General features: G+C 33.9%; 1 protein-coding gene and 1 non-coding gene across 2 annotated transcripts in view; one reads left to right on the top strand and one right to left on the bottom strand.

The window, feature by feature from the left end:
• Positions 1 to 18,483, bottom strand: part of FAM117B (family with sequence similarity 117 member B) — a 74,089-nt gene that overhangs the window by 25,455 nt on the left and 30,151 nt on the right. The window contains exons 2-4 of the mRNA XM_039844477.1: positions 15,621 to 15,772; positions 3,183 to 3,275; positions 2,099 to 2,212 (exon numbers count right to left, since the gene is read on the bottom strand). Of these exons, the coding sequence (XP_039700411.1) occupies positions 2,099 to 2,212; positions 3,183 to 3,275; positions 15,621 to 15,772 (359 nt within the window). The remainder of the gene's footprint in view (positions 1 to 2,098; positions 2,213 to 3,182; positions 3,276 to 15,620; positions 15,773 to 18,483) is intronic.
• Positions 12,222 to 12,325, top strand: LOC120587909 (U6 spliceosomal RNA). The gene has a single exon (XR_005649096.1). It is a non-coding gene; the product is annotated as a U6 spliceosomal RNA (small nuclear RNA).

Here is an 18,483-nt window from a genome sequence, read left to right as displayed (position 1 = left end):
CTGTGAGTCTGTCATAAATGCCCTTTATTATGCTGAAGTATGTTCCTTCTATCCCCATTTTGCTGAAAGCTTTTATCGCAAATGGATGCTGAATTTTGTCAAATGTTTCTTCTGCATCTATTGAGATAATCACACAATTTTCACTCTTCAGTTTGCTTATGTAGTATATCACATTAACAGATTTGCAGACAGTAAACCAAACTTGCATGCCAGGAATATAACTCACTTGATTGTGCTGTATGATCTGTTTGATGTATTGCTGAATTCAATTTACTAGTATTTTGTTGAGGATTTTCTAGGTTCATCAGAGATATTGGCCTATAGTTTTGTTGTTGTTGTTGTTGTCGTTGTTGTTGTTTTGTAATGTCTTAGATTTGGAATCAGGGTTATGCTGGCCTCATAAAATGAGCTTGGAAGCCTTCCCTCCCCTTGAATTTTTTGAAATAGTTTGAGAAAGACAGGTGTTAATTCTTCTTTGAATCTTTGGTAAAATTCACTTGTGAAGCCATCCAATACAGGACTTTTGTTTGCTAGGAGGTTTTTGATTACCAATCTGATTTCATTAGTAGTAACTAGTCTTTAGATTTTCTATTTCTTCTTGATTCAGTCTTGGAAGACCATATGTTTCTATGAATTTATCCGCTTCTTCCAAACTGTCCAATTTGGGGTATATAACTATTTGTAGTATTTTCTTATAATCCTTTCTATTTCTGTGGTGTCAGTTGTCACTTCTCTTTAATTTCTGATTTTATTTATTTGGGTTCTCCTTTTTTTCTTGATGAGCCTGGTTAAGGGTTTATCGATTTTGTTTATCTTTTCAAAGACCCAGCTTTTGGTTTTGTTAATTGTTTCAACTGTTTTTGTAGACTCTAGTTCATTTATTTCCACTCTGATCTTCATTATTTCCTTTCTTCTACTCCCTTTGGGCTTTGTTTGTTGTTCTTTTTCTAGTTCATTTAGATGTAAGGTTAGATTATTGTAGATTTTTCTTGTTTCTTGAGGTAGGCCTGCTGCTATGAATTTTCCTCCTAGGACTGCTTTCACACTGTCCCACAGATTTTGAGTCACTGTGTTCTCTTTCTCATTGTCTCACGGTATCATTTCATTTCTTCCTTGATTTCATTGTTAACTCATTCATTGTTTCGTAGCATGTTATTTGGCCTCCATGTTTTGTGTGTTTTTGTTTTCTTCTTGTAATTGATTTCTAGCTTCATACCACTGTGGTCAGAGAAAGTGCCTGATATGACTTCAATCTTCTTAAATTTATTGAGACTTGAAGCCTAACATGTCATCTGTCCTGGATAATGTTCCATGTGCACTTGAAAAGAATGCATATTCTGCTGCTTTGAGGTGAAACACTCTAAAAATACCAATTAAATCTTTCTGGTCTAATGTGTCATTTAAGGTCATTGTTTTCTTATTGGTTTTGTCTGAAAGATATACCCCTCGATGTCATAGGGTGTGAAAGTCTCCTACTATGACCATGTTACTGTCGCTCTCTCCTTTTATGCACGTCAATATTTGCTTTATATATTCAGGTGCTCCTATGTACAGTACATAAATGTTTACAGGGTTACATCCTCCTGCTGGGAACCCCATCCAATTTCAATTTGGTTAAAGAGAAATGTTCCCTGGGTGAGCCATCGAGAGCAGTTCATTGGGTTCTATTAAGGAATAAAAGCAGCTAAATGTTTTCCCCTAATAAAAGATTTCAATGAATCAGGTTATCATTATTAACCTCGATCTTCAGATGATGAAACTGAGACAGAACAGTTTATTCAGCCAGTCTGGTTCCATAATCAATGCTTATGTCTCTATATTATTGTGCATCCAATACACTAAATTGACAAAGACAAAAATATGGTAAATCAAAATATGTAATCAGCTATGTCTCCTAGAAGTCATATTACAGGTCACTAAAACAAATCATTTTGTCAGCTTAATATTCTTCTTTTGACATGAAGGCTATGATTCAGTATTTAGTCATTGTTTCAAATATGCTTTGAACATTCTGTCCTAAACAGTTACCTATGAAATAACAAATCACCAGGAAAACAACAAATCTCTTGTTTGGATTTTGTGGTATCTGTGCTCCTACCTGACACTGGTTAATAGCTGCATGGTTGCCATGGAATGGAGACTGTCTTTCTTTATCTCGATGATGCCGACTGCTGTGTTTACTTCTCTGCAACTGCTGGCGTAATTTTGCAATCTGAAAAGGGAGGAAAAAACAAGTGCATCAGAGTGTTTTCCACACTACATAAAGCATATCCTTGCTTAATAAAAACCAGTAAAATTCAGCCTTAATAAATCGTTTGAATTTTTAAACCATATCACAAAATCTGATTTATTATACAAAATTTATATATAGACACAAACATATACACACACACGTATATGTTTATCTTTCTTTTAAAGACAAACGAAATTACATTCTAACACTGTTTGAGCTTTCAAGCCTCCCAAGTACTAAACAAATGAAGTTTTCAGCATTTAGAATAAATTATATTATAGCTTCCACAAAGAATTCAAAAAGAATAATTATTCTCTCATTGCCTTTACGAGTCACATTTTATTTAGATTTAGATTTATGAAATACCTAGCCTCCAACAACTCCAAAAATTAAAGAGTATTTAAAAACCAATTCAAGCTATGAAATGCATTCATGAACACAACCTTTAAATAACAAATACAATTTCAGTCAGTATCCCATATTATTCCTTGACTGAACTTTTCTGTTTTATTTCTATATTATGTGTAAAATGCAAATATCCTGATTAGAGGCACAAGAAATGGTAATCGCAACATAGAGGCATAACCAACTTCGTTATATTGGGTTACTAGATTTGAGAAACACTGCCATTATATGTAGAAATAATAAATATGAATCTGTTGTATCACTACAAAGTTTATACATCTGACATTTATATTAACAGGTACAGACTCATTTAAAAAAAGACAAACACATAATCAGATAAGTAATGTGAACATTCCTCCATTCAAATCTTTATCCAATCGACATAATAACTGTTCTTCTGTTATTTCTCAAGTAAATAAACAACTAAAAAGAAAACCACACATACAATGGAAACTGACAAATCCCCACTGCCCACAACTCCAAGGAATCAGCCAACGATGAAATCAAATTTCTACACCCAGTTTCTTGGAACCATTTTCCTGACCTCCTTCAGTTGATCTGTACTGCCCCAGGATGCTGAACGCTTATGAGACCCTTTCTTCTTTTCAGAGTATTCTTCAGCCCATGCGGTCTCTGTCTATAATGGGAAAAAGTGAGGAGAGGTTTTTAATAAAACAGTTAATCATTTAACAATAATGTATTACAACATATGTGATAACATAGATGGACCATGAAGGCATTCTGTTAAATGAAATAAGTCAGATAGAGAAAGACGTATACTGTATGGGTGTCACTTACATGTGGAATCTAAAACAAACATGGAAAAATAGATCAGATTTGTGGTTACCAGAGCCAGGGGGTGGGTTGGTGGGGGAACTGGATAAAGGTGGTCAAAGGTACAAATTCCAGTTATAAGATAAGTAAGTACTAAAGGTGTAATGTACAACATGATGGTTACAATTAACAATGTTATATAGTATATTTTAAAGATGCTGAGAGAGTAAATCCTAAAAATTCTCATCACAAGAAAAAAATTTCATAACTATATGAGGTGATGGATGTTAACCAAATTTATTGTGGTAATCATTTCTCAATTTATGTATGTAAAGTCATTATGCTGTACACCTTAAACTTATTCAGGGCCATATGTTAATTAGATCTCAATAAACCTAAAAAAAATTCCCTTTCTAAAGAATAACATATACTTTACTTTTCTATTATAAAATACATTCCCATTATAAAAAAAAATAGATACTAGAAAATATTTTAAACGATACAAATTACCCACAATTATCCCAGCACCAGTTACTTAATTATAATACTTAGCCTATTTCATTTCTATTACTAATAAAAATTAGTTGTATTATTTTTACATAATTATAGCATTTATTGAACAAATACATACTAATGATAGCTATGATCTCGTTGTGTGCTAGACACTGTGCTTTATAAAAGTACAGTGAAGGGTGTTCATTGTATATCTGATTTAATACATACAAGAAGTTCTACAGGTTTTGGAGACAGGGAAGCTATGACAAGATGTTAGATAAATTGCCTAAAGTCTTACAGCTAGGAAGTGGTAAAGCCAATACTGAGACTCCAGAGTTCATAATCTTAACCCCTATACTATGCCCTGTCTTGCTTTAAAATAATTGCAAAGAATGGCCTCAAAAATGTTATATCTTTAATGGCGATACAAAATCCAGCATTTAAAAGAGTATCAGGGAAAAAAAATTAAAATGAGTTCTTGGCACATGAAAACACGCTCAACCTCACCCATAAGAAGAGAAATGCACGTTAAAACACTGATACTGGGAGATGTGATAACATACACTCCCCTACACTGCTGGTGGGAATGAAAATTAGTGCAGCTCTTATGGACAGGGATTCAACAACTGCCGTCAAAGTTACAAATATATCTGTTTGACAGAGCAATCTCTCTCTCTCTAGGTAATTTATCCTTCAAATGTACAAACTGTATATCGCAAAATGATGTATCATATATTATTCCCTAAAGAACTGCTTTTACAAGTAAAAGATTAGAAGAAATAAATAGAGGATTGGCTAAATAAGTTACAATATATCTTTACAACAGAATACTATGCAACTATAAAAAACTAATAAGGAAATGAACAATGTACTGATAACAAAATAATCTCCGTGAGATACTGTTAAGTGAAAAACTCCAGGCAGTATGTATAGCAAATATCTTTATATAGGATTGCTAGAAAGAATATATACATGTGTAAATTATCTCTGGAAGAATATAAATGGTTATGAAAGAAAATGGTATTATTAGCTGATCCTTCACTGTATATCCTTAATACCTCTTGAATTTTGTGCTATATGAATGAATTTAAAACAATACCTCTCTATATATAAGGAGGGAAAAAATTTAGGATAGGATGGAATCTTTCTACAAGAATAGAATGATGTCCTTAAGTGAAAAACAAGGTTACAAAAGAATGTAGAAAACATACTATCAAGTGTTTATGCAACCTCCAGGAAAATAACTATTTTATAGGGGAGGATCAACAATGGATATTAAAACCATTAAGTGAAAAGTTACAAGGGAACAGGATATTCATACAGTGCAAAAAAGTACTCCACAGATTGCTGGCTAATTGCAGAAGGAAAAAGCATCTTTTTTACATAAGATACACAGGATAATTCATAAAATTACATAAAATAACTTTATGTTATTAAGATTTTAAAAAGTATGAGAACAAGCTGTTCTAAAGTAAAAGAGACTAAAGAGAAACCAAGTACAATGAATGAATTTCAGATTAGATCCTGGTGCAAAAAGAAAAAGAAAAAAGAAAAAGAAAGAGATCACGGGGAAATTTTAACATGGACTAGATGTTACATGAAAATTATTAATTTTCCTAGGTGAGCTAATGATACTGTAGTTAAGCAGGAAGGACCTCTCTTTTTAAAAGATACATGTTGAAGAATTTAGGAATAAAGTATATGATATCTGCAACATACTTTCAGAAAGAGGAGTAAACACATACAGACACAAATACCGGTAAAGCAAATATGGCTGTTTAATACTGTTGAATCTAATAATAACTGCAGTACTCTTTCAATTTTTTTTGTATGTTAAACATTTTCTTCGTAAAAAGTTAGAGGGGAAAAAACAATATTAAGTCATATCGACTGATATTTATAAAATCTATTTAGGACAATTCCGTAACAAATATTTCCATCAAATAGTATTAGACCAAAAATAAATGCAGAAAGAACGACAACAGAGTTAAAAAATCATCATTTGGAACTATTACAGTAATTGTTGATTTAAGCAAGAATCATCAACAAATGCTAAAACCAATGGGTGAAAGGTTGTTGGAGAACAGGTTATTTACATTTTCAAATATTTCCCCACATACTACTGATTAGTTACAAAGGAATCCAGTGGATCAATACATCCCTGATAACATGCACCTGTTGATGCACATACACAGAGAATACACATCAAATACAATATTCCTGCCAAAAATGTAATAACTTGTATCTAATAGTGGAAAACAAAAAATAAAAACCCAAATTGAGAAGATTCAACAAAAATACTGGCTTCCATTCTTAAAAAGTATCAATGTCATGAAAGACAAAGAAAAACTGTGAGATTGTTCCAGATTAAAGGATACTAAAGAAACATGACCTCTAAATGCCATGTGAATTCCCTGACTGGATTTGGGCTTATAGGAGAAACTGCTACAGAGAACATTATTGGAGAAACTGAAAAAAATCTATATATGTACGACATATTAAATAATAGTATTGCATCTATGTTAAATCCCCTGAATTTGGTAATTATATTGGTAATATTTTTTAAGTCCTTGTTCACATACATGCTGAAATATTTAAAGTTCGAATGTCTGCACTTTACTAACGATTAGCAAAAAACAATATTAATAACAACTATATATATAAAGCAAAATATGGAAAAATGTTCTTGCAACTTTTCTATAAACTTGAGACATTTTTCAAAATAAAAAAGTTTTTAAATAGGTAAATTATTGATTAATTTTAAGTATAAAAATTAATTCAAAAAAGCCAAGGAATTGAAAGCTTCCTATAGATTTAAGAACAAATTAAAGATGAGAACAGAATATTAATTAGCAAGACAAAAGTAAGCATAAAGAGCAATAGACAGCTTTGCTAATTTCAGTAATAAGATGTTCAGAGAGGAAATAATACTTAGCAAAACTCATTAACTTTACTTAAATTCCTAATTCAAAAGATAATTGCTTTCTTTATTCAACTAAGAAGCTGTGCCATTATAAGTCACTCTTGCTTTCTAAAAAAAAGTAAAATTGAGTTCTTTTGAAATTATTTTAATTAGTTTATATACAATATTGTATTAGTTTCAGGTGTACAACACTGAGTGATTCAACATTTATATAATTTACAAAGTGATCATCACAATAAATCTAGTAACCATTTGTCACCATACATAGTTATTATGATGTTACTGACTCTAAGTTCTAATTAACTAGATTTCAATTTTATTCAGTCTTGTATCGTATACAGGAAGCTATTAAACATCTACTCATGTGTCTGGCACTGGACTGGGTACTGGGGTTAGAGAGGAAACACAGTTTCTTGCAAAGAACTTTTTCTAAGAGAGAAAGGATAGCCAATTTACAATATTGTGTGATAACAGAGGTCCCCTGAGAAAGGTACCTATCCTAGAACTGGAAGGACAGGGGAAGTAGGTAGGCAAGATTTTATGGAATGGGGGGAGGTTACTATGAGGATTAGAGTATAAATTATCTAGGCAAATGGTAGGAAAGCATTCCAAACAAAACAAAATTCTCAGAAGCATCAGTGAGTGAACTTGCTGAGGGCACTGCAAGTTCATTATTGGGAATTGGGGTATATTTTCAAAATTATTTTTAATAAGTAAAAAATATCAGTTACACAATCAAGAAACTGTATTTGTTTTAAAGGATTCCATGACGTAACTCTCCATTTGTTAAATTACAACCCAACCCGCTTAAAAAACAATGTCTGATCAAATGTAAAAAGAGAAAAAACAGGAACATGATTCAAGTGGTAAAGTATCTAGAAATTTAGATTATTTCAGAATCCTAGGCTTACCCAAGAAAGGCAAAGCTATTGAGAGGCAACTAAGTATAGAGCTTGTACTGAGGTCATTAGATTTAAGTCTAAAAAAAAAAAAAAGATTTTAACATTCCCTTTCCTCTTAATATTACATTCCAATTTTAACCAGTGGATCGAAGTTTTATTCGAAATAGCAAGAGTTACCTGACGGTAATTTTTTTCAAAGAAATTTAAATCATCTCTTCAATACTTTCATAATGCGAAGATATATATTTTTTAGTGTTGCTTATGTCTCTCAAACATGTAAAATAGTTATTTCATTTTTTGCTATAAATTCTAGATTCTTCAAAAAAAACACAAACCCCTAAATAAGTTTGTAGACTTATAAACAGCTACCTTCAGTAATTCAACATTATTTTAGTCTCTAATTTACCAAATATTTAATTTGATTAGATTTTAACCACAGGCCATCTTACAAAGTTTCTGAACTTGGATCACAATTTTAAGGCAACATATAAAATGAAAAACAAAAACCTTTAATGATCTATTACTCAAAATCGACCTCTGAAGAGGAAAATATAGCTTCTCAAATTTAGGAGTTATGAGAGAAAACAAGGTTTTTTAAAGCTAAAGAAGATTGGTTTATGCAATCAAGAAAACAAACAAAAGAAATAAGAAAACTAGATACAATCACACGAATCACCAATCCACATACTCAAGCCACTTGTAAAGAAGCTTAGGAGTTTAGGAAAGTTGAGAAGAGAATACATTTTGTCAAAAGAATGCCAAATACTCCAACCACACATACACATTACAGAGTCTCCCCCTAAACTGATATAGTCAGGAGTGGTGACATGATATGACTTGTCAAAGTCTACAGCAACTTTCTGGAAGCATCACCTAGAATATAAGATAAATTATTTCCATCATCTGCTGTAATCTGGAACAAGAGTAATAAAAGTGCCCTGGACCCCTCAGCGGGGACAGAAATTGCTAATAAGTCCCAGTAATCTTTAGCTAGAATCTTTTTCAACATAATGCTCTAGGTAGCTAACAGCAATTGACAAACTAAACATGACATGAAACCTACATGTCATCCTTGTTCTAATCAGACAATAATCAAAGCTAATAATTTTAATAGCAAGCATTTACTAAATGTTTACTATGTGCCAGAAACTGTTCTGAGTGTTTGACATACATTTCCTTGTTTAATCCTCATAATAACCTTAAAGAATAACTATTATCTCTCCCATTTTACAAAGGGGAAAGAGAGGCACAAAGATGTTAAGAAAGTACCTGAACTTCAAAGAAGATATACAAATGGGCAAAAAGCACATGAAAAGAAGCTCAACATCTTCAATCATTAGGGAAATAAAAATCAAAACCATGAGATACCATGAGATACCATTTCATACCTACCAGGATGGCTATAATAAAAAAGAAAGAAAATAACAAGTGTTGGTGAGGATATGGCAAAATCAGAGCCCTTATACATTGATGGCAGGAATGTAAAATGGTGCAAGTGCTGTGGAAAACAGTTTGGCAGCTCCTCTGAAGGCTAAAAACATATGACCCAGCAATTTCACTCTTAGGTATATACCAAAGAAATTGAAAGCAGAGTTTCAAACAGGTACCTGTACATCGATGCTCATTTTAGCACTGTTGACAATAGCCAAAATTTATAAATAACCCATATGTCCATAAACAGATAAATGAATAAACAATATGTGATATATCTCCATAAACAGAATATTATTCACCCATGAAAAGAGATGAAGCTGTGATACAACATGGATGAATCTTGAAAACATTATATTAAGCAAAATGACCCAGATATAAAAGGACAAATATTTTATGACCCCACTTACATGAAATTCTAGATTGGGCAAATTCATAGAAACGAAGTTGAAAAGTGGTTATCAGGGGCTGCAGAAAAGACAAGGAGTTACAGAATTTCTGTTTGGGTAAGAAAAATGTTTTGGAGATAGATAGTGGGGATAGTTGCACAACACTGTGAATGTAATCAGTGCCACTAAATTGTACACTTAAAAACGATCAATTAGAAGACATTACTCCCCTCATGTAAAACCTCTGTACTCAGAACTTTTGGGACAATATTCTTGATCTTTCCTAAATTCTTCCTCAATGCAATTATTCATTAAACTAGTATTTATTTCAGAAAAAAAGAAATAAAAATGGCAAATTTTATGCTACATATATCTTACCAAATGTTTTTAAGTTGACTTAATTAACTTGCATACATACATTAGGGAATCCAACATATGCCAATGAGGAATTTGAAAACTTGAGATGAATCATGTTAGTGCTAAATTCGCTAGCAAAGATGGGCATCCTACAATGTGAATGAAAGACTAGAGTGCCCAGGATCACTGCATTGTGCTTTAGGAGACTCTATATGAGCTTTACAAGTAACAATATAATAATTACAAATTTTCTTTACATTTAGACCCTTAACATTCCCACTTAGGGCATATTTAGAATAAGGTAAAGAGAGTATGAGGTTTATACTTTAATGTAGTCAGAGACAGGTCACAGCAACTTGCTGAAAAGACTCAGTAAACTACTTCCACAGATCAATAGGCTCCCAATGGCTTATCAGATTATATATTCTAAGACAAAAATCTCTGAATTCACTGAACCTGAAACTGCAGAGATAAAGAGGGTTGTAGAAATGTTCAAGGAAATACATCCATTCTAATTTAAACATGACATGTGGGTTAAGCAGAAAGCAAGTAGACACTGTATTCATTTTCCATAGTACTTGCCCTATTCTCAAGAATGTAATAGATTTTGAACAAATGCAGAGTTCTACAGAAATCTTTGGTTAAACGAGTCACAATTTCTGAGGTCTGGTCAAGATGGCAGAGTAGGTAAATACTATGCTTGGCTGCTCTCGCAACCACATCAAAATCACAACTAAATTACAGAATAATCATCACTGAGAATCGCCTGAAGTCTAGCTGAACAGAAGTCCTATAACTAAGGATATACAGAAGCAGCCACATCAAGACTGGTAAGAGGACCAGAAATTCAGAATAGGCTGGTCCCACACACGTGTGGCAGTTAAAAATGTGGAGGGATATCTTGGCTGCAGAGGTCCCCCTGGAGGAGCAAGGAATCTCAGCCCCAGCCAAGGGTTCCAGTGCCAGAAGTTCCCACAACTTCTGGCTGTAAAAACCAACAGAGATTGTGGTTGAGTGATGCGGAGGGTGGCTGGAGTCCCAGGTGCTCCTCTTAAAAAGGCTGCACATAAACTTTCTTCCTGGCAGACTCACTCAAAGCTCCAGTGCTGGGGCAGCAGCTCGAAAGGCTCCAGGGACATAAGGGGAGAAACTGAATTGTCTGGCTTCAGGGTGAGGGCTAGAGGGGCAGCTTTCTCCCAGACAGAAGTTCTAGCAGAAGTCTATGTTCCTTTGTTGAGCCCTTCCCTCCACCTTCCATGGAGATGCAGGCTGGCACCCTATCTGAGTCTCCATTAACCAGGCTGACACCATTTGCCCCAACATGATGATTCCCTGGGACCCTGCCTCATCCCATTTGTGGGTCCACTCAAGCTGCTTACACTGGCTTTTCTTACAAATAGCCTGTCTTGGCTGCGGACTTTCCTAAAATCTCTCAAAGGTTCACAAACCCCAAACAAGCAGTTTCTGGCCTTGGTGTGCCCCATATACCTTTTGCTCAACAGCCCCAAGCCTGGCAGCCAGCCTCAGTTCACAGCTTAGCCCCTCCCAGGCACCTTCAGGTCCAGCACAAGTGGCAGCCATCTGCAGATCATTCTGTAGCTCATACCAGTGGCCCAAGGCAGCAGCTGACCTTGACTTGCAATAGAGTCCCTCCCAAAAGGCCCAAGAATCAACAAACCTGGTGGCCAGCTTCAGGCCACACCAGAGTACCACCCAACCACCTCCACACACCTGAAAGGCAGCCTCGTCAGGCACCAGAACTCTGCTGAAGCAAATACTACTTCAGAGGGTAAGCCCCTGAAAAACAGCTCCTCCACTGCAGTCACCAGCTAGTCCTCACAATGAATCAGCTTGAAGGTCAATCCTTCCTACTGATATGCCAACAGCAACCAAGGCTCATCTACAACAGGAGAATACACACAACCCATACAAGGGACACACATGGAGCACCCAGCTCAGGTGCCCAGGGAAACTGGGCCACTTGGCCACACAGGACACCTACAACACAAGCCCACTCTACTAAGACTGGGAAACATAGCAGCTCTACCTAATACAGAGAAATAGCAGCTCTACCTAACACACTGAAACAAAGGAGGGCACTCAAAAGGAACATATCCCAAATGAAAGAACAGAACAAAGCTCCAAAAAAAGAACTAAACAAAATAAAGATAAGCCATCTATCAGATGCAGAGTTAAAAACAATGGTTATAAAGATGCTCAATGATATCAGTGAAAACTTCAACAAAGAGATAAGAAACATAAAAATGAAGATAGAAAACATAAAAAAGAACCGGTCAGAAATGAAAAATACAGTGCTTGCTTTGGCAGCACATATACTAAAATTCAAACAACAGAGAGATTAGCATTGCCCCTGTGCAACGAAGACATGTAAATTCATGAAGCATTCTAAATTTTTTCAAAAAAATAAAGACTACAATAATTGAAATAAAGAATACATTACAAGGAATCAACAGTAGATTAGATGAAGCAGAGGATCAAATCAGCAATTTGGAAGATAAGATGGCAGAAAACATCCATCAGAAGAGCAAAATGGGAAAAAAAAATGAAGACAGTTTAAGGGATCTCTGAGACAACATCAAGCATACCAACATTTGTATCATAGGGATACCAGAAGAAACAGAGAGAGAGAGAGAAAGAGAGAGCGCGTGCAAGGAATTGAAAACGTTATTTCAAGGAATGACAAAAAACTGTCCTAACCTGGTGAAGGAAATAGATATACAAGCCCAGGAAGCACAAAGAATTCCAAACAAGATGAACCCAAAAAGGCCTACACCAAGACACATCATAATTAAAATGCCAAGGGTTAAAGACAAAAAGAGAATCTTAAAAGCAGCAAGAGAAAAGCAATTGGTTACCTACAAGGAAGCTCCCATAAGACTGTCAGCTGATTTCTCAACAGAAACTTTGCAAGCCAGAAGTGATTTAGCAGGAAATATTCAATGTGATGAAAAGAAAGGACTTACAACCAAGATTACTCTACCCAGCAAATCCATCATTTAGAATTGAAAGACAGATAAAGGAACTTCCCAGACAAGAAAAAGCTAAAGGAGTTCATCACCACCAAACCAGTATTACAAGAAATGTTAAAAGGCCTTCTTTAAGAGAAAGAAAAAAAAAGATAGAAAAAAGCAATAATAAAATGGCAATAACTACATTCCTAGCAATTACTTTAAATGTAAATAGATTAAATGTTCCAATCGAAAGCCAACGTGGCTGAATGGATAACAAAAAAAAAAAGATCCTTACATACGCTGCCTACAAGAGACTCACTTCAGATGGAAACACACACAGGCTAAAAGTAAAGAGATGGAAAAAGATACTTCATGAAAATGAAAATGAAAAGAACACCCAGAGTAGCAATACTTAGACCAGATAAAACAAACTTTAAAACAAAGGCTGTATGTAACAAGAGACAAAGATGGATCCAGTAATCCCACTCCTGGGTATTTATCTGAACAAACCCGAAATACTACTTTGAAGAGACGTGCATCCATATGTTCACTGCAGCATTATTTACAATAGCTAAGATATGGAGGCAACCTAAGTGTCCATCAATGGATGAATAGATAAAGAGGTAGTACTTATATACAATGGAATATTACTCAGCCATAAAAAAGAATGAAATCTTGCCATCTGTAATAAGGTGGATAGACCTAAAAGATATTATGCTGAGTGGAATAAGTCAGAGAAAGACAAATGTCATATGATTTCACTTATATGTGGTCTAAAGAACAAAACAAACGAGCAAACAAAACAGAAACAAACTCATAAATACACAGAACATTTTGATGGTTGCCAGATGGTAAGGGGCTTGGGAGGATGACTGAATAAGAAGAAGGGATTGAGAAGTACAAATTAGTAGTTATACAATAGTTATGGGGATGTAAAGTACAGCATAAGGAAAATAAGTCAATAATATTTATAATAATTATTTATGGTGTCAGATGGGTACTAGATTTATCTGGGGTGATCACTTCATAAGTTATACAACTGTCTAATCACCATGCTGTACACTTGAAACTAATATAATACTGTATGTCAACTATAATTAAAAAATAAAAAATTACTAAAATAAAAATAATAAAGTACAGAATAAGGAATATAGTCTATAATGTTATAAAAACTATGTATAGTGCTAAGTGGATACTACACTAATCAGAGGATCACTTCATAAATTATATAAATGTCTAACCACTATGCTGTACACCTGAATCTAATATAAAATAATGAATGTCAACTGTAAACAAAAAATAAAAAAGAAGGGTTTCTCAAAAAAAAGGTCACAATTTCTGAAAAGATTCATTACCTTTTAAATTTATTGCGCTGACATTGGTTAATAAGATTATTTAAGTTTCAAGTGTATAATATTCATTACTTTTGATGAGTATAGATACTGTGTTTTCATGTCTATAGTTGCTACTGGAATGTAAACCTCAAAGTAATCTCAAATCCCAAGCAACTATCCTAAAAATGGGATTCAGTTTGAAGATTATCAGAACAGAAAGCAAAATAAACCCACCAAGAACATTTGAAATTTGGAAACCAATACACAAATCGAAAACCCATTGCAAAGTGTTTACGTGGTTCTATAAAAGGACAGTTCCTCTTAAAGTACTGGGACCAAGCAACCATCAGTGATGTAAATTTGAAGTTTAAACTAAGATGAATCTAAGCTGATTTTCAACAATCAGTATAAAGAATCTTTTGATTCTCTAAATGATTTTCATTCTTCATTAGCAATAAAGCTTTAACTGTTCTGCTCATTCGGTCCTTTGCAAATATTCCTCGAGTGTTTATTCTGTCAAGTACAGTACTAAGCCCTGGGATAAAAATACAGAAATGGACAAGCCAGCACAGCCTGCCTTCATAGATTCACCATCTAGTGAGTAGTAAATATATTAAATAAATGATTGTGCAAACATTAATTATAATTGTAGTAGATGCTATGAAAGAAACTACACCAAACTAAGATGCAGTCGTCAACTGGCTCTAGGATCTTGGACCTCTGCTTCCTCATTAATAAAACTAGGAGGTAGATCTAAATATTTTAAGATCCTTTTAATTTAAAATTTTTATAAATCTAAAAGTATAAAACTTTGATTCCAGAGTCCCTTTGTCAGGATATTTACACAGAATCTGTCAGCAATGTAATATAATCTCCATCTCCTAACACATAAAGATTTTTGGCACAAAAATACAGGTAAGTCCTCAATGTCATCAAAAGGTTCTGTGACTTTAAGTGAAACAATGTACAACAAAACCAATTCAACCATAGGCTAATTGATATAAAACAAGATTTAAGTCCTATGGCATCTCATCAATATTATAACAAAGGACCTGCTGTATATAGTTGGGTGGAAAGTAAAGTAATCCTGTTACAAATGTTTAAGTCGAAATTCCATATATTAAATGTATTGTGATGTTCTAAACTACAAAAAATGAGAGAAAATGGTGCCCATAAATTATGCATACATATGAGAATTACTAGAAAACTCTTTAAAATGCACATTCCCAAGCCTCATCCAAAATCTACTACAGAATATTCAGACTGGGAATCCACACTTTTGATAAGCTTCTCAGGTTATTCTAATATACACTAGTGTTTTAAGAATTTGAGCACAGAGCAGAACATATTATGAAAAACAGTTTCAGAGTAAAACACTTCAGAATAAGAACTGTAATAAATTTACCTGTGTAGCCTTGTCTCTCATGCAAGGAGCAGCTTGCCCATGACTATCACGAGGCCAGTGCCCTGCAAGGTACGGAGCAGCAAGTGTATCCAGAGAGGAAGTGCGGCGGATTATAGCAGAGGGGCTCGAAGAAGGTGGTCGTGTTTTGTCACCTGGATTTAAGACAAAGATATTTATTTAAAAAATAGATTAGGAAGGAAACAAAGTAGAAACTAAGTTTTAAACTATGTAGAAGTTCTCTAAAATATAAAAAATAAACAATAAAAAGAAATAAGCTACTGATTCACACAAACTTGGATGAATCTCCAGAGAATTATACTGAGCGAAAATAGTTGATCTCAAGTGTGTAAGTTCATTTATATAAAAATTTGAAATGACAAAATTTTAGAAATGGAGGTAAGTTTAGCAGTTTCCAGGAGTTAAATATAAGGGAGGAAAAATGAAGTGTTAGGAGAGAAGCAGATGTTCTAAAAGGTCAGCAGAGGAAACTCCTGTGATAAGGAACTATTTAATATCTTGACTTAAGTGGCAGATATGCAAACATACAAAGAAGAAAGAAAATTAAACAGGATAGAATTACATGTGCACACACACATGTAAGTACAAGTAAACTGAAGAAATGTGTAGAGCAGTGGGTTGTACAATGTCAATATCCTGGTTGTGATGTTTTATAAGAGTTCTATGAAATGCTGTCATTCAGGGAAACTGGGCAAAGTATACAAAAGAGCTCTCTGGTAGTATTTCTTACAACTGCAATTATCTTTACAAAAAAAACCACAAATGTATATCCATTTTAAAACATTCATCTTGGCTTTAAGATTAAATAGGTATGACATGTAAAATACTCATTTATCATATCGTTTATACTCAAAAGGATATGAGAAAACTAAAAGTTACAAGTAAACTTTCATTTTAAACAGCTCTATAAGACACATATCTTAGTAAGATTTTTACAATAAGTAGACTGTAAGAAAACATTAACCAGGCTGTAGGAGCTATAATTGAAGTCACATATGCAAAAATCTTTTCCATTTCAAGCTACAGGATGTACTCAGATATAAGCCAAAAATAAAAACTAAAAAAACTAGAGGTAACAGGAAGTTAGAGGTTATGTAGAAGAAACATCCTTGTATCTCCTTTTGATGGGGGAAGGGAGTAGGCTTAATTTATGCTGTAAAATAAAAAGTAATAATAATAAAGGGCTTAAAATATAAAAATATATGCATATGTATGATTATATTATAATGCTATCATTCTAATTTTATATAACAAATACCTTGCTCTCCTTAAGGCCATATATGAAAACATGTTAAATCACCTCTCTTCTACTTGGTATTACATTATGTCTTAATAAGAGTCTTGTATAGTTACAAGTATAAAAGTTCAGTTGCTGATTATGTGACCCAAATAATAAAAGATTCAATTCCACTAAGATAACAGTTACAGCAGCTGTGTTGCTGATAATCATTAATGCTGCTTTACAGATATGCCTCAGATACATAATTTGCTTTCAAAATGGCATATTTCACCAAAACAATGCCTAATTGTTATAAATGCTAACCATCTCTGCATACAGTCCTTTTACAGTAAACTGAAAAGAAATGCAGTATATAGCCATAAGTTCAAGAAAGCATGTCCCCACATTATTAATTGTGACAAGTGAAAAGCAATAAACATTCATATTCGTAATTCTTCCTCTAAAAAAATTAATCTCTATTGGGACAGTCACAAGAAGATTGTTCTAAGCTGGGGGAAAAAAAGGCAAATACACTATGTAAACTGGTGTATATTCACTAAAATCAAATTGCTAAAAGCTGTCAGGCACTTTTCTTCCCTATGCTGCTGCTTCAGTCACTCACCAGTACGACTAATCAAACAGACCTTACTAATGAGTTTGATTTACTTCTCAAGATTTTTAATTATCTAAGAGTTGACCTTTCAACTAGACTTCCTAAGACTAATAAATTTTCTATAATGAAATGGAAAATAGAAAAGTTACACATAGTCACATGTAAAAATACTAAATGTTTTCTTTTCTGAACTCCATTCCTATAACTCATCCATTTACATATTTACTAAGGGTCTGTGAGCCAGCACTAAGCCCTAGAAATTAAAAAGACTTAAGTTATAGTCTGCTCTAAAGAACACACAGTTTATATCTAGTTTGTCATTATTTCATTTCAATTTTTGAAACACATTTCCAGAATTTACAGGATTTAGTGCTTAATTACAAGGGAGTTAAAAAAAGGGAAGAAAGCCTCAAGAGTCAAAGATGACACAAATATTCCCAGCCTACATGAACAAAGGTTGTATTTTGTATTTATAAGAAAGTCCACAGGAAAAGACTCTGACAGCTGAGAAGACCCTTCATGATCTCGTCTCTCCAGCCTCACTTTCTTGCCACACTACCTCAACTGCTATCATGCTGAACAACCTGCAGTTCCCAACATGTGCCATGTCCTTGCATGCCTCCAGGACTTTGTCTCTACCTTCATATCCCTTTCTTTGGTTTGGCTAATTCATGTTTAAGAAACACATCAATTTCTAGGTCAAAAGTCCTCCGGTGTGCTGCCATAGCATGGTTCACTGAAATGGTTCCTTGACTGTTCCAGTGTTCCATGAGAGAGTGCAATATTGGAGAGAAGGAATTTTACTTTCACCCATTCCAGTGATTAAGACAGTAGCTGACATATAGGCAGAGAAAAAAATGACTTCTAATGTTACTATCATTATCAACTGCCAGTTGCGTGCAATAAATAATAAATTCAGATACTCTTTTGTCACTCCAAAGTAAATAAACAAATACTGCATGGTATCACTTATATGTGGAATCAAAAAAAAAAAGTGAAAGTTACAGAAACAA

Source organism: Pteropus medius, unplaced genomic scaffold (assembly GCF_902729225.1).
Source record: "Pteropus medius unplaced genomic scaffold, Ma_sr-lr_union100, whole genome shotgun sequence".
In the NCBI taxonomy this organism is placed as follows: Eukaryota; Metazoa; Chordata; class Mammalia; order Chiroptera; family Pteropodidae; genus Pteropus; species Pteropus medius.
The sequence above is the reverse complement of the archived record's forward strand: the minus strand, read 5'-3'. Positions and strand labels throughout refer to the sequence as shown.